This window comes from Vespa mandarinia, chromosome 19 (genome assembly GCF_050613455.1).
Source record: "Vespa mandarinia isolate Hongniang chromosome 19, ASM5061345v1, whole genome shotgun sequence".
Lineage (NCBI taxonomy): Eukaryota > Metazoa > Arthropoda > Insecta > Hymenoptera > Vespidae > Vespa > Vespa mandarinia.
In genome coordinates this window covers 464,902-485,245 of record NC_140828.1, presented here as the reverse complement: position 1 = coordinate 485,245, position 20,344 = coordinate 464,902, and the positions used below count along the sequence as shown (strand labels likewise).

General features: G+C 36.6%; 2 protein-coding genes across 12 annotated transcripts in view; one reads left to right on the top strand and one right to left on the bottom strand.

Annotated features, from left to right (window-relative positions):
* Positions 1–20,344, top strand: part of LOC118449833 (uncharacterized) — a 77,060-nt gene that overhangs the window by 14,994 nt on the left and 41,722 nt on the right. For 4 of the 8 annotated variants that reach the window (XM_035884928.2, XM_035884929.2, XM_035884927.2 and 1 more), the window contains exons 3-4: positions 11,172–11,308; positions 11,500–15,927. The exons of 1 other annotated variant lie outside the window; for it this stretch is intronic. In XM_035884928.2, the coding sequence (XP_035740821.2) occupies positions 11,172–11,308; positions 11,500–14,283 (2,921 nt within the window). In that variant the 3' untranslated portion in view covers positions 14,284–15,927. Of the gene's footprint in view, positions 1–152; positions 1,147–3,010; positions 3,329–6,252; positions 7,521–11,171; positions 11,309–11,499; positions 15,928–20,344 lie in introns of those variants that run through there. 3 more of the 8 variants (XM_085662812.1, XM_035884936.2, XM_085662813.1) reach the window with 3 other exon arrangements.
* Positions 1–20,344, bottom strand: part of Ror (tyrosine-protein kinase transmembrane receptor Ror) — a 188,181-nt gene that overhangs the window by 131,838 nt on the left and 35,999 nt on the right. The gene's annotated exons all lie outside the window — the stretch shown is intronic.

The following is a 20,344-nucleotide window of genomic DNA, read 5'->3' as shown; positions in this document are numbered from 1 at the left end:
ACACGAGTACGAATAAGAATACGAATACAAATACGTACAGGAAGAGGCAGAGAAGTAGTAGTAGTAGTAGTAGTAGTAGTAGTAGTAGTAGTAGTAACAGTAGGAGTAGTAGTAGTAGAAGAAGAAGAAGAAGAAGAAGAGATAGCTCACGAAAAGCAGAAGCGGTAGGGGCTAGAAGGCTTTGCCAGTGGCGTTATAACCACCCACTGACTAGTTTTGCCCGGCAACTCAAAACGAATAGCACGTCGTCGTCGACGTAGTCATCGTCGTAGTCATCGTCGTCGTCGTCGTCGTCGTCGTCGTTGTTGTTGTAGTAGTCGTCTTCGTGTAGAAGCTTTTCTCGGTGTTGTGTTCAGCATCGACGAAAACGTCGAAACTTATCGACCATAAAGAGAGAAGGAGAGGGAGAGAGAGAGAGAGAGAGAGAGAGAGAGAGAGAGAGAAGGAGAAAGAGAGAAAGAAAGATAGAACTCGAGATAGAGAGGACGACTCTTGTTCGAGAGAGATGGATAGAGAGAAAGAAAGAGAGAGATAGAGAGAGAATACTCTATCACCTTCTGGCTTTCAACACTTTTACAAGCTCACGAAAATCTTTACGTATGTGAATTTTCATAAATTTTCTTCGAGAAGCAAATGGAAAAGTTAAGAAATATTGTTGATTGTGATATCGATCATTTCGTGAATGTTAAAACCCGTGATAAAGGATTATGCGATGTGATTTATTCGATTTAAATGAAGTTTTCTTTTTCTCTTTTTTTTTTTCTTTCTCTCTTTCTTCTCTCCCGTTCGTTCTATCTTATCGGTAGAATCAATTAGACTTAATACGTTCCGTAAGAGAAATAATTAGATGTAAGAGCGACAACGATTGAACGGACTGATGATGATCATGATGATGATGAAGATGATGATTCTTATCATAGATAATCGATTATTATCTAGTCGTACTTTCGATATTTAATCGATCAGACAAAGAGTTCGAGGTTTGAATTTATCATTTATTGAATAGAAAAGAAAAAAAAAAGAAAAGAAAAGAATATTTTCCGAATTATTCGTAAAAATTCGTGACTAAGACGGAGAATGAACGGAGGGTCATGGGCACCATGCAGAGAAGAGAAAAGGGACGAGGACGAAGGGACGAAAAGGGAAGTACGTTAGAAATTTTCAGTAACGTTGATTCTTTTTTCTTTTTCTTTTTCTTTTTCTTTTTATCTCTCTATATATATATAATAATAATAAATACTGGATTTTTATATAGACATTAGTTTCCATTATTTTTTTATTTCTTTTTCTATTCTCTTCTTTCCTTCTTTTCTTTTCTTTTCTTTTCTCTTCTCTTTTGCTTTTCAATTCTTCGTTCTTTCACTTTTACTGTTACTTTTCTTTCAGTACCAGTTTATTACATTTTCACTTTTTACAGAGGAAACGAAACGAAACGAAACGAAACGAAACGAAACGAAACGAAACGAAACGAAACGAGACGCGACATTTACGCACACCGATAGGGATCACTAATTAAATGCGAGCCATACTAAAACCGTATTTAATTTTTCCCGCGTCAAAGTTTACGCGCGCGAACGCAAACGAGCGAACGAATGAGAGCTGTACGGTTGCTCGCACGAGCTTAAAGTTCTCGTTCGTTGCACAATGTTGAGAATTTTAAGCGAAAGAAATAGAAAGGAAACGAGAACGAGAGAGTGAGAGAAAAAAGAGAGGGAGAGAAAGGTAGAGAAAGAAAAACTGACGGATTTTCTTTTAGAAACTCGCGAGACGACTCGTTAAAAACTTTTTCGGGTCGACTTTAACTAAACGATCAGAGAGCGGCAAGATTAAAGACGAGATTTCGACGGCGATGTTTTAATAGGATACATTGAACGAGGGGACTACTGTGTAACGAAGGACGACATGATTTTCTTTTCATATATATATATATATATATATATATATATATATATATATATATATACACATACGCAGAACGCACGGGGAGAGAGAGAGATAGATAAATACCAGTCACCCTAAAATTTCTATCTCTCTTTCTCTCTTGAACTTTCTGAATAATACGTAAAATCGCTCGTTGTGGGGTAAGGAGAAACTTTGGATAAAACGCTTTCCAACCACCCTGTTACTCCCCACGCCAACCTTCTTTCGTTCTACCCACCCACTTAGACCTTAACGCCCCTTTCCCCCTTCTATAATCCCCCGCTCACTTCCCACTCTCCCCGTTTCCTCTTTCTTCTCTTACTCGTCCTCCTTGAGCAGTTGTTACCTTACGGCGACGACGTTCTATGGAAAAACTTTTTAATATCTTTCCTCTCGTTGCGTAAGAAAGGAAAAGACAAGATAATCGCCCATGGGGCACCAGGTGGATATGAGTTTCGTTGATAGAATCTGCGTAATCTCGCGATGTTTCTTTTCATCTTTTTTCTTCTCTCATTCTCTGTCCCTCTATCTATCTATCTACCTCTTCTTCGGGTCAAAAAACTATGTCTTTCACGTTCTTCTATTTTCTTTTTTTTATGATGTTAAAGTGTAGTATATACTATCAGGGTTGTTGCAGAACTGAGGAAGCGTCATTTACTTTCAATTCAATCTTGAATGAAAAATAAAAAAGAGATAAAAGAGGGAGAGAGAAAGAGGGAGAAAACTTTATGAGAAAAAAGAGAGATTATATACGTTTATATAATGAGTAATGTTATCATGTATAAATATATATATATATATATATATAAAATCAATAGTATCAAATCTCGAATGGAGTAACATCTCGATCGAATCGTTCGACGCCATTTTATATGAACTTCGTCACGTACGTATTCATATATTCGACATGAAAGAGATCTCAGTGACAACGTTTCGATAACGCAAATATGTTTATATTTATATATATATATATACAGTATGATATTTCCCATCATTCCAAACGGGAAATATAACTTGGTTGCATTTCTGCATTAGACGACGACGACGACGACGACGACGCCGACGCCGACAACGACGAAGAAGTTCTTGCGTTGCGAAAGCACGTGACTTCACAAGAACAAAATTAGCATAAGCCGAAAGATAGAAAGAGAGATAGAGAGAGAGAGAGAGAGAGAGTGTGTGTGTCAGAGAGAGATAGTAAGAAAGAGATGAGTTTGCCGTCCTCGAAAACTCGAATTCTCAGAAAAGCGCTCTGCTCGTTGACAACTATCTCGCGGGTAACAATAAAGTTCGCTGGTTTTTGCGAAAGCGCGTTTTAGTAACTGATTTGCGGCTAATAAAACGCCTCACGGTGCGGAAACGCGCTGTTACGATTTTCTCCTTGCTTTCTTACGAGACATGCAGAACGGTGAGCGTCGTCTTTGCATTTTCATTTATATTTTTTTTTTTTTTCGTACTTTCCTACTTTTATACTATTATTTCTCTATTAAAAGGAAACAGAGAGAAAGAGAAGGAGAAAGAGAGACAGAAATAAAATGCATGTGAATAAAGTGCATAGAGTGTATCGCGTTACGCTCTTAAAAGTAGTTAAAATATTCACGCAGTATCTTAGCAGCGGTTTTAACCACATTAGAGGTTAATTCCATTATAATTACTTAGAAATATCTAGTAAATTTTTCTTTGTTTCTTTTCTTTTTCTTTATCATAATTTATAATGCAAATACAAATGGAGAACGTTTAATGAGAAATTGTTATAAAGAAAAGAAAAAAGGAATTTATTTATATCTCTTTCGCGTAAACCGCCATAAAAACATTTAGGGAAGGAAATATTAATAGTAAAATTTAGGTAGGAAGTATTAATATCGTACAATTCGTGATATTGATTTTCAGATCTTATAATAAGACGAAAGCACGTTTTGCGGCGTCGTCGAAACGGGAACCGTGTCGGACAGGCAAGATTGAGGGGTAGTTGGAATAGAAACGGAATATAAAGGGATAACTCGAAGACGTTTCGAAAGGAGGATGGAGGAAGGGGATTGGGTGGGGGTTAAGTTGAAGGAGGGGGTGGGGTCTGGTGGATTGATGATCGAGACATTAGCGCGGTTTGTTACAGTTAGAGACTGGTAGTTCGATCCTACAAACTCGCAGCTGCTACATAAGAGAACTTACTCCTATAGGAATGTAACCACCAAGATGGTTGGATTGAGGGGTGGTTCGGAGATGAGGGATGGCTGAGGAGAAAACCAAAGAGGGCCGCGACCGTTTCAGTTCTATGAGAATTCTCGAAGGAAACTATAAGAGAGAGACAGAGAGAGAGAGAGAGAGAGAGAGAGAGAGAGAGAGAGAGAGTAAAAGAGAGACAGAGATCTTGACGGTTAGTCTGACGACGAGGAAGACGAGGACAAAGACGACGAAGACGATGTTAAATCTGGTTCTCCTCGGTTCACGTCGGTTGCTCTTGACACTTTATTAATGTTAAAACTCCTTACAGGATCGTTCGAAACTTCGAAGGATACTTACTCGTAATATTCTCATCCTCATACTGATGTTCCCTTTAAACGTTCGTTATATTAAAGGCAAAGGATCCTTAGCGAGATATTACGGTTTGCGTTGTATCGTTCGACATTTATTAAACCTTATCTTATATCCTTTTTTCTCACTCTCTCTCTTTTTCTTTTTCTCTCTTACTCGTTATATTTCTTTAATCGATATTAATAACGGTTAACGGTTAGTCATGGATTGTTTAGTTAATGTTATTAGAGCTATCAATTACTATAATAGATTTATAAGTGATCATATTAATATATAATAAATATGTGTGTGTGTGTGTGTGAGATAGAGCAAGAAAAAGCTTTATAAGTATATACCCATATAATTAACTAATTAATTAACCCGAATAATTAGCGATAATATCGATAAAGACGGAAACGATTGATATTATCATCTTTATCAAAGGATATAAATTTACTTAATTCTTTCATGTTTTCTAACATAAACTTATCGAAATAATCATAAGAAAGGTAATCTAATAGTACAGTGATTTCCAAGAAACTAGATCTGTTATGAACCAGTTGAACGGATGATCTGATCTAATCGGAGAATGTTAAAAATACCGACGATGATAATTATTTAAAGCGATCGAAACGTTAGATCATTAGATTGTTCGATCGAGGAACTGAGATAAGCGACGTCATAGAAAATTTTATGAAAGTTTTCCGTATAATAAATATATCGACATTATCGAACGCGCGTGTTAATACATAATATATATGTGTGTATGTGTGCATGTCTGTCTTTTTGTGTATTAAGTTAGTATTAATGTAGGACGTGCGCACACTAACCGAGACGATAATTCTAGTCGCTTCAAAATTTTATCTGGTTCATAAAAGATGTGCTCGCGCGAACTCGTATACACGCTTATGTATATACCTATGTATGTATATATATATGTATATATGTAGGTATATTTCCTACTAACCGTATTTTAGGAGAAAACGATAAACAACGATAGGTTATTCGATTGGTACGTTCATCGTATGCGAAATATTTAAGAGAATGTTAACTTTAAATTAATGTTATTAATTTAGAGAATGTTAAATTTAAATTAATTTCTATCATATTACTCATAATTATTCTTTTTTTTTTGTTTCGTTTTGTTTGTTCTCTTCTTCTTTTTTCTTTTCTGTTAAATCATCCAGGCGTATGTAACCGTTCACCACGTTCATCCCTGTTAAAAGGATCAACCATCCGAATAAAGTTTACGTGCTCGAACCACCCTTAATCTTCACATTTCGAGGCTCAAGCTATTCACGCTCTTGAATGTCGCTTAACAATTTGTCCCCATTTTTTATTTTATTTTTTTTTCATTTATTTATTTATTTTTTTTTTCCTCAAAAAATTAACCAATCTAATTGTAAGCGTCGCTTAACTTTATCACCGGAGCAACCACCCAACCAGACTTAATTTCGTGCAGGAACTTTCGCTCGGTGAGACTGGTGAGGAGGGGGTGGGTTGGTTGGAACTACCCCCAATAAATAATTTTCTTCTTTTTCTTCTTCTTTCTCCTTAAATTAATGATAACGCCGGATGCGTTACATTTGAAACAATAAAATTCTCGGTACATTAAATGAGGTTGTCGGACCCGGTGTATGTAACGTAACAAAATTCACAAAATTCCTGGGATAAGAGCAATTAAATTGCGAGCGAGAAAAAGGAAAAAAAATATAAAACAATAATAATAATAATAATAATAATAATAATAATAATAATAATAATAATAATAATAATAATAATAATGTAAAAAGGTCGTTCACCTAGAAAAGATTACCGGTTAGAAAAATTCTTTAAGGAGATATCCGAATATCTTGAATCTCTCGGAAATAATTTCTATTAGGCGAGGGTGAGGTTGAAAATAGAAAAGAAAAATTAAATTAAATAAAATTAAATTAAATAAAAAAAAGGAATTAAAGAAAATCATCAGATCCAAAACAACGAATCACCATCAACACTAACACCAGCATCTCCTCCTTCCTCCTCTTCCACCATCGCCACCTCTTTCACCTCTCTGTATATCGATATGGAAAATATCTTGTGATTTATGAGCCCTTGGCGTAACCACCGACTACACAGAACGTTCGTCATTCTGTCAATGAAATGGCTGCCCCGTGGCGATAGTCTTGTTTACGGAATTTTAAATTCCTATCCCCCATTCTTTTTGTTAAAAGGAAACAACCTGTAATGTATTAACCATAGTTAACCATTCAATTTTCTATAAATATTTCTATTCTTTGATTAACCAAATTACAAAAAATTTGAATCTTTTCTTTTTTTTTATTATTTTCGTTCGTTCGTTCTCTCTCCCCCTCCCTCTCTCTTTCTCTCTTTCTCTCTCTCTTTTTGTTTTTCAAGAATTCAAAAAAAAAAATCACGGATCGGTTTTTATTCGTTGACTCGAATTGGCAGTGTTAGGTAATAATAAACCATTCGAAATTGGACTATAGGGAATCTTTTTTTTATTATTTTTGTTGTCTCTCTCTTTCTGTTTTGATTTTCGCGAATTCAAAAAATCATACAATGCTTTTACTTGTTGGCAAAAAGTGGGGGTATCTGGTAATAATAAACCATTTGTAATTGGATTATATGAAAGAAGAGCATACTCATACATAAATACATACATATATTTATGTACATATACATTATTATTATTATTATAATTATTATTATTATCAATTTTGATCGAAATTTCATCGATAATAAATCCATCGATTTGCTGTATCTTCCGGAGCATGTGCCCGGATAAACGGCAGCGGCCAAACTACTTCGGGCAATTTTGGCTACCACTGCAGGATGAGCAGTCTGTTAGTGATAATCTACATGGGATATTGACTTGATCTAATTTTGGCCCGTTGGCAACGGACGGATGGACGTCGGTGTCACGTTCGATTATATCCACTGGCTCTCTCTCTCTCTCTTTCTCTCTCTCTCACTCTCGCACTTGGTTATCATCCGTGTCCAGCTTACAGGGAGCTACGAATGAACTAGTAATTAACACTATGAACCGCCTATCAACGGCAATATGCCATTGGCTCGTCTTCCTCGAGGTACAATAAGCGTATGCTTCTCTACATATTTCCTATCAAAGTTTTATGCCATCACTTTGAGATCTTCTCCTTTCCGCCTCTCCCCACCCCCAACTTCTTTCTGTCGATCGATTAAATTTCATTAAAAAAAAAAAAAAAAAAAAAAAAAAAAAAAAAAAAAAAAAAAAATGGATACGCCACTTCCAAAATTAATAGCTCATATATAAATCAAAGAGCCATGCAGAGATTTGTTTGAAGACAAATTCAAGAAAGAGATTGCGTATCGAACGAAAAAAATAGCCCGACCCAGAACTATTCCCCTAACCTCACCCCAACAAATCCCGCACTCCATCCCTTGTCGGGTTTTATCGTTTCCACCGCATTCCATCCGTTCGAAGTGCGTTTAAATGGTCGTTCTGGTTAACTGCCAACATTGCGGGTATTACCACTTTACCACGCTCTATTTGTTTATCATCATCATCATCATCATCATCATCATCATCATCATCATCGTCGTTGTCGTCGTCGTCATCGTCGTCGTCATCGACTAGCTATGATGAATCATCGCAAATGCGTATTACCTCTTGTTTAATCACAGAGCATCGAAATGCTCTCAATCTTCCTCTCGAAACTGCTAACATAATTCGTCTCTCTCTCTCTCTTTCTCTTTCCTTTCCTATATCTATCCGTCTATCTCTGTCTTTTTCTATCGCGTAATTAAGGGTTGATTATGATGAATGAAAAAAGAAAAATAGAAGACGAAAAAATATATGTCTTTAACTTACATTTTTAATATTATTAAATATTATTTATTTTACATTTATAACAAGTAATAAATATATTAAAACTATATAAATTAGAGAGAGAAAGAGAGAGAGAGACAAATCGAGTTTAAAAACTATAAACATGGAAATTGAATTGTACTTAGAAAAAAAAAGAAAAAGAAAGAAAAAAAACGAAAAAATAAATCCTGTCGGTATCTCCCCGGAGTAATCACGAGTCCCTACATCAAAGTCTGCTTACGATAGTATATGTAAATCAAAACAAGAGCGAGAGCAAAAGAGAGAAAGAGAGAGAGAAAAGGAGAGTGAGATGAAAGAAGAAAAAAAAGTAGACGAGGACGAAAAAGAAGAAACAAAATTTTTTAACTTTTTCGAATGTGTTCGTTTGAGGGGAGTAACCCTTACGCATTGAGAAATCTTAAAAGAAAGATAAATGATAAGTTCGAAAAGGAATTCAAAGTTGCGCCAGAAAACTAAATATGTCTCTGGAGTTTATCTTTGATCAACATCGTCATCGCAAAAGAAAAGAAAGATAGAGAGGGATAGATAGATAGAATACATAGATAGATAAAGAGAGAGAGAGAGAGAAAGATAGAGAGGGAGACACGTGCGAGAGGACACGAGAAAAACTCGAAGGTCGAATTTCTCCTCGAGAGGATTCGTACCCTGTGATCTTCTTATTCTAACTTTTTTCCTCACCTTTATTTATTTTTTTTTTATTATTATTATTTTTCCTTCTACTTTTTTTCTTTCTTTATTTCTTCTGTCTCTCTCTCTCTCTCTCTCTCTCTCTCTCTCTCTCTCTCTCTCTCTCTCCTTCCTCTTTCATACACTTTAACTCCCTAGCTCGGTCGTTCTTTCTATTTTAATATGCAAACTCGAAAGTTAATGTACGCCGTCTCTGTTTATGCACTTCTTTCGAGAACATTCCGCACGCATCTGTTCTTTTTCCGCCTCAAATCCCGCGGCATCATTTTCTTTTTCTATCCTTTACTCTTCTTTCTCAGAGAAGGACAAGTAACTAAACAACTAAACAAGCAAGCAAGCAAATAATTAATAGGAGCATGATCAGATGTAAACAAAGGAATATTATTGCTTATCCCGAGACTGTAATACACGATGAATTGAAAGAAAAAAAAAAATAAGAAAAAGAAGGAAAACAAAAAAGAACGAAGATAAATAGAACACAAGTCGATGAAGAACGATCATGGATTTAAAAAATCATATAAAAGCAGAAAGATTATTTTTCTTATTTCGAGGGAGAGAGATGGATTGATCTAACGAAGATAGGATGGATGGTTCGAGCTTTAATAGGATCCGAATGGGGCCTTCGTGTTCGCGCGGGAAATCCGAATTTATGAACCTCTGTGAAGGATTTAATTTATTTAAATCTCCCGCCACGCTAAGCTTCGTTTTAATCCTGATTTACCACATGGCTTTTCTTGTTATGCTCGCGCTCGCGGTTCGGTTTTTGGTCGGCTGTTATCGCTTCGAGTACACGCACACAAACGTGTGTTATAATATAACACACACACGGTAGAGAGTGTGTAGTAACCGACATTCGTATAAAAAATGAAATTCCCAATTCGAAAACTCGAACGGAATAATTATTCGTCGAATTAACTCTGCGCGAAAGATATCGAATGAAATTCTGCTATAAAGAGAGAGATAGAGAGAGATTTTAATTACGAAATATTGGGTCTCCTTGTTACACGATATTTTTTTTCTACTTTTTTCTTCTCTCTTTTTTTTTTTTTGCACACGATTCACAGTCACACGGTTTTCTTAACGCATCATACTTAATTTTACACGGTTGCAAAAACCATGCGCATCAATTAATTCGCATAAAATGTCATGGAAGTTTTGAGTATTCGAAAAAAAAAAGGAAAAAAAAAAGAGAGAGAAAATAAGAAAAAAGAGATTCATTTTTCTCAATGTTATTATATTAATTTTTTTTTCACAAGTCTATTAGAAATAAAATGTTCTTAATTAAAATGCATTTCTCTATATTTTCAATTGCTTTCTTCATTTTTATTTCTTTTTTTTTTTCCTTGCGTATCAATTTTAGCGGAGAATTTTTTTTCTTCTCCTTTCGATAAAATAGAAAAGAAAACTGAAAAAAGAAATTTTATCCGAAGATGAAATCAATCGATCTAACTATCCATCTATTCATTTTATTTTATCTATTCTATCTATCGAATTCGATCCACTTGACGTCGGTTGACAGTAGATCGTTTTTTAAGATTAGTAAAAGTATCGATTTTCGATGTAGGAATTGGTAGTGTATCGAGGGTGAAGAAAGGGAGTGGGAGGGGAGGGGGGTTAGGAAAAAAGGCCAAGAAAACCGTTCGATTTATTAAATTCGATCTTTAAATGAGCTACGACGAGAGAAGTTTACTAGTTTTCGCGTTGAGTTAAGTAATTGGAAGGTCCAGAGGCCGCGGTGATTTATCACTCGATCCTTGACACGTGCGAGTCGAACGAGCAAGCGAGAAATACGAAAGGTTAGAGAGTACAGAAGAGAAGGAGAAGAAGAAAGAGAAGGAGGAGCGCTCCTCAAAGCCCAGAGATTGTTCTCCCTCGCTGACCAATGATCGATCGATTCAATAGATGTACCAGGCAGCCCTCACTGACTCGACTAAAGCCAGTGATTAAGTGATTTTCCTAGTGAAAGAATGAAAGAAAGAGAAATAGAAAGAATGAGAGAAAGTGTCAAAGGGAGAGAAAAAGATGAATCTTAGAGGAAAGTTCTCTTGCTCTTTCTGTGTATCTACCTATCTATCTATATATTTATATATATATATATCATTCTCTTTCTAACACACTGTTCATTTTCTATAGAGTTCGAAGACGATAAACCGTTTCCTTTCGTTGGTACTTCTTATTTCAGGTCAAATCGATATAAAGAAATTGCGAAGGGAGAACGAGCAGCTGCGAAGAGAGATATGGAGCCTACGGGACGAGTACGATAAGCTCGAGGAGATACTAAAAAGACAAAAGAATCAACCTGAAAGCGACGAATCCGAGGTAAGTTTTCTTTTATTTCCTTTTTTCTTCTTCTTCTTCTTCGTTTCTCCATTACATTTACATAAAAAAAAAAAAAAAAAGGGCGATCGAGTTAGTCTCGTATAATTATTCTAATTGAGAAAAAAGAAAAAAGAAAAAAAAATATAATAATAATAATAATAATAATAATAATAAAATGAATGGGATTTCAGGATCGCTCAGAGGAGGATGACGAGGAGGAACTGCATTCGGATTATTCAGACGAGAACGTGCACGAGGAGGAACCCGTGGGAGCCAGTGATGATAAAGATAGGAGAACGCGTTTACGGGATCGCGAGGAACAATTAGAGAATGCGGAGAATCAAAAGATATCGACGGAAAAGATGAACGGTAACAATAATAACTTGTTGCACCGTTTGCACGTTGATTTCGACGATCTATCGGTGGTAGACGAGGAAGAGGAATTGAAAAAGGATAAGGATAAAAAGTTTGATAATGTCATTACAACGAACGAAGAAGGAAATCAAAGGAAATCGAACGTAAGATTATTCGAAACAATTAGAAAATTACACGACAATATACCATTTTATCCGGGTACATACGAATCCTGTCAAGGTTATACAGAACCAAATTATTTCTCGGATTGTCCATTGTTCGAGTGTCCCAATACGATAGTCGATCAATCGATACCTGGTAATAACGTACCGACGGTTATACCTTTCCCCTGTCCAAACCTATATGCGGATCCATTGATACCCCTTAGCAATATGGATTCACCATTATTAAATCCAATGAACGATAATAATCATCTATCGGATATCCACGTTGTACCGCCTATCGGTTGGCAAAACAATATGTTAGTTTCGGAAACGAAGCAATTGTCAAGTTATACGAACGTATTGTCTACCGGTATATCGAATGCGACTATGGGAATCTCCGATTTCGAAAGAACGTCGCAAATGGGTACTACCAATAATACTCAAATTATCGGTAACAATTCGAATCTAACGATAGATGAAAGTCATTTCGATTCTACGGAAATTCAAGGTAAACAACAATTTTCTAAAGGATTGTTCGAGGATTCGTCGTTGGCCAACGACGTATGGGATGACGTTGACTTACGATCGATTCAACAAAATAATCTGAAAGATAATGAAAGAAAAATAATCGGCGATTGTAATATCGAGAACGAGGAGAAAGATTCCGACGAGCCGTACTCGTACGGTGGTACTACTGCGGAAAAGCGAAAACATTTTTTCGCTCCGTTGGCAACGTTGAAATCGAAGAAATTACTAGACGAGGATTCACCAAATATCACTGGTAATAATTACTTTGGTACTGGTAACAGTTCTAGTAGCGGTAAAACAGTATCCACGGTTATATGCGGTGGTAACAATAATCAATTGTTAGGAAACCATAAGGGTTCCGTTGATGTTTGCGTGAACGGTGCTGTCTCCTATGGGAATAATTTCGTTCAAACGAACAAGGACGACATACAGAGAACGTATCTCAGTACGGAGAATCTCTCAATTATCAAATCTATACCGATCAATAATCAATTGATCAAATCTATGTCGTGTCAGGATTTAACAAGCGACAATCAAAATATGATGACAAAGCTCAACAATAATAACGATATAGGACAGATGACGATAATGACCAAGAGCGACAATACCTTGGACAATTTTAACATCGACAATTCGACGACTAAGGCATACAAATCGCATTTAAACGTGACGTTAAAGATACCACGTAAGGAACGTGATAACAACGTTAATACACCGGAGATCCCAAAGTTACCTACCTTGGATTATAGAATTCTAACGAATCCATTTCTACGTAATATCGAACGAATCGGTTTCGAGTGTCCCGAACGAGATTCTCCATTGACAAAACCACTTACCGTTCAAGTAAATGAAAATAACATGAATTACAATTATCCAAGTTCGCCGTTGTCGTCGTTACCGCTACCTCCGCCACCGCCTCCTTTGCCACCGCCGCCACTGCCACCGTCAACGAGTTTTGTTGCTCGAGGACTTCGACCTCCTAGCGAAAGATATCGTAGAAGGCAGGATAACATTGTGACGACCGATCAGAATCGTTTGTTGATTCCTACCGATCAATTGATCTCTAAAAAAAATCTATCCCCGTCGACGCAGGACTTTCAAGTTACGTCCTTTGAAAGGCCGAGCCCTCATACCCTCTTACCATCGGCTATGCCGTACGATCTTGAAACCATACGTAGAATAAACGCGACGCGTTATCTGCAGAATCAAAATCAGAATCTTTATCAGAACGTACCGTTTGTACCGTCCGGACCGACCGGTCACGTTTGTCACAACATTAGAATGTATTACGATCAGATTAAGAACAAGGTACAAGCGCAAACGCAAACCTCAATCGATGGTGACTCTCATATAGAGGACGAACAGATTGTTCGATGTTCGCGTCAGGATGATGATAACGTAAGTCTGCCAAATACACCGAGTGTGATTAGACGAAAACGCGCGATAAAGAAGGAAAAATTTGTAATTAAACAATCGATATCGCCGCACGCTCAAAGGAAATTGAAAAAGCAGAGCAGCGTTACGTCGACGGAAACTACCCCGGATTCACCTGACAAATCGGTTAGATGTCATAGACCAAGGAAACTCAGCGTTACCACTACGACGACGTCCGATGCCCTCGAGGATAAGAACGAGAGTAGATCCTCATCGTCGGGACAAGATTCACCGAGGAAGGATCAAATTAGACGGGTCTCGTCTTATTTCAATCCTAAGAAACGACCATCCGTAACGTCGATCAAAACAACCAGAAGCGCCAGCTTGGAAACTACTAGCAAGGAAAAATATTCCGAGGGTTTGATAACGGCTAATTCTGATAAGGAAATGTTTAATACCGGAAATATCAGGGACAGTCTCGTTAAATCGAGAAAAGGTAGTACCAGCAGTGGAAACGTACCCTGGTGTGCCTGTTGGGGTAATGGTTGCATTTGATTTCAATTTATTCGGGCTATGTATGTACGTTTATTTTTCCTTATCGTTCATTTTCTTTTCGTCGTCGTCGTCGTCGTCGTCGTCGTCGTCGTTGTTGTTTTTGTTTTCGTTTATGTTGTTGTCGCTGTCGTTAGAATAAAATTCGAGATATATCTTAAAGAGATCATTGACATTGTAATTCCATTGTTAGAGTTTAAGGAAACGCAAAGGAAGTTTTTGAATTCGAACGGCGTCATGAATACCATTTTAAAAATAGTTAGAAAGGGTTTGCCGTTAGACATATATACAAATGAAAACATGGAAAATCATTCGACATTCAAATATACGAGAGGCGGCTTCGGTTACGACACCGAAATGGGACCACGATAAATTCAACAACGACGAGAGTAAACTAACCTCAACTAACCTCAACTAACCTCAACGTCACTTTACAAAGTAACTTTTCTAAGTATAGGTTATATTCAATGCGCACGTATATATTACGTACGTATGTATGTACGTACATATTTCACCTAACGTGAAATTGTGAATAAAGTGTATCATAAAATCAACACCGCACTTGGATATTAACCATAAAACTAATCTCGAATCTGTGACTCGTTCGCGTTCGAAGTGAATTGCAAACGCGTGTGCGTTTCTGTGTGTGTACGTGTGCGTTTGTCGAAACTTCCAAACAAGTATTACCGTGAAAATACGAACGAGAGTTTTGGAAATAAGGATCAAAGACCTTGTTGAAGAGTGTGAAAATGTGAAAAAAAAGTTTTCATGAGATTCTGCTCTTTATATTTCACAATTTACCATATATAAAATCTAATATTATTTTATAGCCGTAAATGCGTAAGTGATATACAGTATGTATGTATGTAGGTACACGTATATATGTACTGGTACGTCATAACGTAGAATTTAATATTTGTTCTCCCTGGAGAAAAAAAAATATTCTATGCATTTATGTTACTGATAATTTTAATGAACGTTATAGAGTAATCAAATAGGATAAAAAAAAAATTATTTTTATGTTAGAATTAATAACCTTCTCATTTTATACTTTGGGAACATTTGATCGTGCAAGTAAATACGTGTAAAGATATCCAAAAATTGTATTCATTCATTTATTCGAGTTCCATTGATCAATTTAATTCCCTTTCACTTTGTTCGCTTTAATGCTCTACAAATACGAATACGAATACGAATACTGATACGAATACGATACGATCGATCGATCGATCATCAATAAATCAAAGTTATCTCCCAGTAGAAGTTGGATTTTGGTGGAAGAGGATTATGTCCTTCTATAATCCAGATCATCGATAATTTGTTTCATCACTATGGACCAGGGTAAGATCGATCTCGGCGTACCGAAATTTATTAATGTTCACCGACGTGAACGAGAGGAGTACTTTATGCCCGAGGAAAAGTTACCGTAGGAACATCCGGCTTGAAAACTTCGAGAGAGTACCGTTAAAACTTCCTTCTCCCTAAAGTTTCACTGCGGAAGTTTTCGTTTCCGCTTCATTATGAGTATACGAAGAAGAATGGTAGGGACTTGAAATTAATAAAAGAAAAACAAAACAAAACAAAACGAGACAAAACGGTAGGAAACAAAAAAAAATAATAAAAAGAAAAATAAAAAGAAATACAATAAATAAGGGGAAAATAAAACAAAACAAAAAAAAACAATTATTTTATCCATTTCACGTTACTTTCGTAATCCATTTTAACACCTCTTGTTTTAACATCTTTGTTAATATAATCATCAGGATAAACTTATGGATAATTTAATGGGTAATTCGCCGTGAGATTATTTTGAAGATAATTATGGTTATCAGATTTGATAGTAAAAAAAATAAAAAAAAAAAAAGAAAAAAAACAGAAAATTCACCGTTGAAATATCAACCAGAAGCCACGTTACGTTTTAAATCAGATTTAAGAAAAGAAGAAGGAAAAAAATGCAAAATAAGAAAAACAAAGAGAGAAATAGAGATGAATACTTCGTTAACAGTTTCGTTCGCAATTATCGTAACTATCGTTTTTTAAATAAATTTCTCGCCAACCTCCAGTTCTCACTCCCAACCTCAACCCTCGCTCCTTCCCTCCTCTGTCCCTTTCCATGACTCCGAAAGAATTCACAAAATTTATGCATCGCGTAATAACGGGCCATGAACGTAAAATAAGATTCGGGTGAGTAAAATTCATAAAGATCCTTTATGAAAATTTTTCACCGTCTACCTGACCACCCCCCAAATGTTCCCAACTACCCAAACTCTCCCCGTTCCCTTCTTCCCACCACCATCGTTATTCTTCATCTGGTTAACACCGAGTCGACTAGTAAAAGATTTGTGTACCCTGTAGGAGCCCGTGGAGAGAAAGAAAAAATAAATGGAATAAAAAACGAGAGATAAAAAAAAAAGAAGAATTAAAGAAAAAAAAATGATCGATGAGACGAGGCTATCCGTAAGGTGGTTACTAAATAAATTTTGTCAAGTGAACGTGTTAGACGTACCAACGACGTGTTAGATGAAATTGAGTCAGGAGAGATGGTTCGGCTTTAAAGTGCCATTATCGGAATCGTTGTAAATTAAATTACGATCGATAGAAGTCAAGAGTAGATGTAGAAGAAGAACGAACGAACGAACGAACGAACGAACGAACGAACTAACAAACGAACGAAGGAACGACAAAGAAGAGGAAGAGAGAGAAATAGACCAAAGGATTGGATAGAAGAGAAGAGAATAGGAGAGAAGAGGAGAGGAATGTTGGAGAAGATTTGAGCAGAGTTAGTAAAATTCTCTTTAATTCTCTCTCTCTTTCTCTCTCACACATATACAGACATGATACAGAAAGAGAGAGAGAGAGAGAGAGAGAGAGAGAAGTGAGTAGTATGACTTTCAATTTTAATGGGAACATTATTTTTGCAAGAAGAGAAGGGTAAGCACAATGCGCGCCAACTCGTTTTAGTGTCAACGTGGAAGACGAGAAGGGAGTGTGAAAGGGTAGGAAGGAGAAGGAGGATGGAAAAGGGTGGCCAGGTCGCTTTCTCTCTCTCTCTCTCTCTCTCTCTCTCTCTCTCTCTCTCTCTCTCTCTCTCTCTCTCTCTCTGTCTCTCTTCGAAGAGAGTAGAGGCTCGGATAGTGCAATTAAAATGCAAATTATCCCTTTCGCGGAGGACTCGTCCTTGCAACCCTACAACCCCCTGCTTCCTCTTCTCCTCCCCACTCCCATCTACCGCTATCCCACCCCATTCCTCCTCACTCCCACCACGCAATGTTAACGCCGTAACCGATTAACTGGGAACTAATTTACGAGACTACGTCGAGCCGAGTGAAAATGAGACCGAACGAGAGAGCAAGAGAAACAGGGAGGGAGGGGGAGAGAGAGAGAGAGAGAGAGACGAATAGAGAAAATGACGTTTTGTCTGTCTCTTCAGGGAAATTCGAAGCGAAGGTTAATTCTGTTTCCACGACATCTTCTTCCTTGAGATTGAGCGCAAGCATTAACTTATTTCCAACGGCTATGTTTCCAACCAATCACATTCTTCGATAATTTATCTTTTCAATGAAATTAATTCCTCATTTTTTACTTAATCGATCGTACACGCTGACAATGTTGTTAATTGTATTTTTATTATATGTTTCTTTTCTTCTTTCTTTTTAACTTTCCTTTGTTTTCAATGTTTTTCTTTTTTGTGTTTGTGTTTTTGTTCGAGCTTTTATCAGTCAAGCGTTACGATAGAATTTCGTTTTGTCCTTTTTCTTCTTGCTCTTCTGTTTTTTTCTCTTTTTTTTTTCTCTTTTCTTTTTTCTTCTTTCAATTCTCTTTTTCTTTTTTATTGTATTTTTGTTTCTTTTTGATTTATTTCTTCTTCTTCTTCTTCTTCTTCTTCACGAATTTGTTCGAATAAATCCATCCGTTCGAAACTCCGCAGAGGGAATAGTAACCAAACATACTATTTATATACGTTCTGATGAATTTTTTTTTTCTTTTTTCCCCCCTTTCCCTTCGTTTTCGTTTCTCCTCCTTTCCTTTTTCCATATGAATGTTTCGGGTTAGAAGAGATCTAATGTCTTTTGAACGTTTCAAGTAAGGGAATGAACGATCGGCGAACTTTCGAAACACAGAAAGTAAATAGTTTTCCTTGAGTAAAACGAAGTCGGTCGTTTGTACATGGTAACATTTCTTCTTCCGCGTACAGTGCACAGCATGTATATACATACATATATACCTTAAGGAAATTTTCCACGATCTACTTCCGAAGTTTGGTGAATTTTACGAATCCCGTCATCCCAGTGTCCTGCTGCTTGCTCTCCCTGTGTTCTCTATTCTCGTCGTTACTTTTATATTATGTACTTTAGGAGCAATTCATTATTTATTCACTTTTGGCTTTAACATTGCGCGCACATAGCGCCCATCGTTGACGTTAACCTTTCGAGGAATATAAAAAAAAAAAAAAAAAAAAAAAAAAGAAAGAAAAGAAAAGAAAAGAATTTCCCTTAGAAAATTTTATTTCGCGTTCTACCGGTTTGAAATAGTATTCTTTAAAAAGAATAAAGTATATATATGATCGACAAAAGTACACTTTAACAAAGTCGAAGTCTAACCTTAACACGGTTTCTAAGGTTTCCATCTCATCATCGAAAGAAATTTTTATATATCCAAAGGGAGACGGTATACCTCCTGGTAAAAGAAAAAAAGAAACAAAAAGAAACAAAAAGAAAGAAAAAGAAAACAGAAGACGCAATTTCCTCGAATGACGTCGATACCCCACGCGCGGCACTGCAATTTGATCGCAAGAAACATTTCGCTTGCAAGAGAAGCTTTCAGCGTTCTCATTCGTGATGCTAGACGGACGGCTTCAAATTTCTTACAATACCTATACAAAGAGAGAGAAAGAGAGAAAAAACCGGGAGGAGTTGGAGAAGGAGCCGATGAAAGCTGGAGTGTGGAAAAGAAAGCTTGACGCGAACCCAAGAGAAAAGATCAGGGAGGAAAATAAATAGAAAAAGAAAAAAAGAGGAAGTAAAAAAGCAAGAAAGAAAAAAAGAAAAGTAAGAAAAAAGGTAAAAAAAAAAAAACAAACAAACAAAGAAAGAAATGAAAGAAAGAAAAGATCGAGTAGCAGCAGGGCATCAGGAAGTTTCGAATTCAAGAATCCATTCGAACGAGTAAAACAACTCCGGGTATCTCGACTTTCGATCGGAATGTTTCAGTTTTCCATCGAGTATTAAAGAAAGGAAAAGAAAAAAAAGAAATAAATAAAGAAAAAACAAGGAATGTCAAAAAAGAAAATAAGAAAAAAAAAAAAAAAAAGAAAACAAAGCGCGGAATTAATCGAGAAAATTCTGTTACGATGCTACAACAGCGTAAAATAAATTTACTCGATCGTTGAATGCGCTAGCAATTACGTTTTTATCGGCTACCTACCACCCCCCTCCCCCCACCCTTACACCCTCTACTCTCTTATCTTTTCTCATTGCCCCTAAAACATTTTCTCCCGACGTTTTACAATACGAGTGGAATAAAAAAAATATATATATATATATATATATTTGCGAGCCGGCCGTTCTTCGAAACTAACCATTATCCCCGTTTTATGCGGGGACTGTAAAAAAAAAAAAAGGAAGAAAAGAAAATACGAATGAAAATTAAAGAACGGATATAGCGTGTTCGAGCGATGATGCGACGCGAAGTAGGAGAGGGAAAGGGAAATAGAACAAATAACGAAGGACAGTTGATTCGTGGTTACAATTGGAATTTAAATAATCCGAAATTTATCGTTAATACTATTTTAAGATTGGATAAATTATTGAGATCCCACTTACCCCCCATATCGTTCGACTGATTATCCCAAGGAATGAGAGGGAGGGGGTGGGGGGTGGACTCGTGCCATTCCTCGGTTCGGATCGGTTGCTCGATTCAATTATGAACCATTCGCGTGCTTTATGCAAATATCACGAGTCAGATGAGAATCCTGGGATGAGAGGGTGGAGGTTAGGGTTACAGAAGTGGAGGTTAGGGTTACAGGGGTGGAGGTTAGGGTAAATGGGGAAGGGGTTAGCGGCAT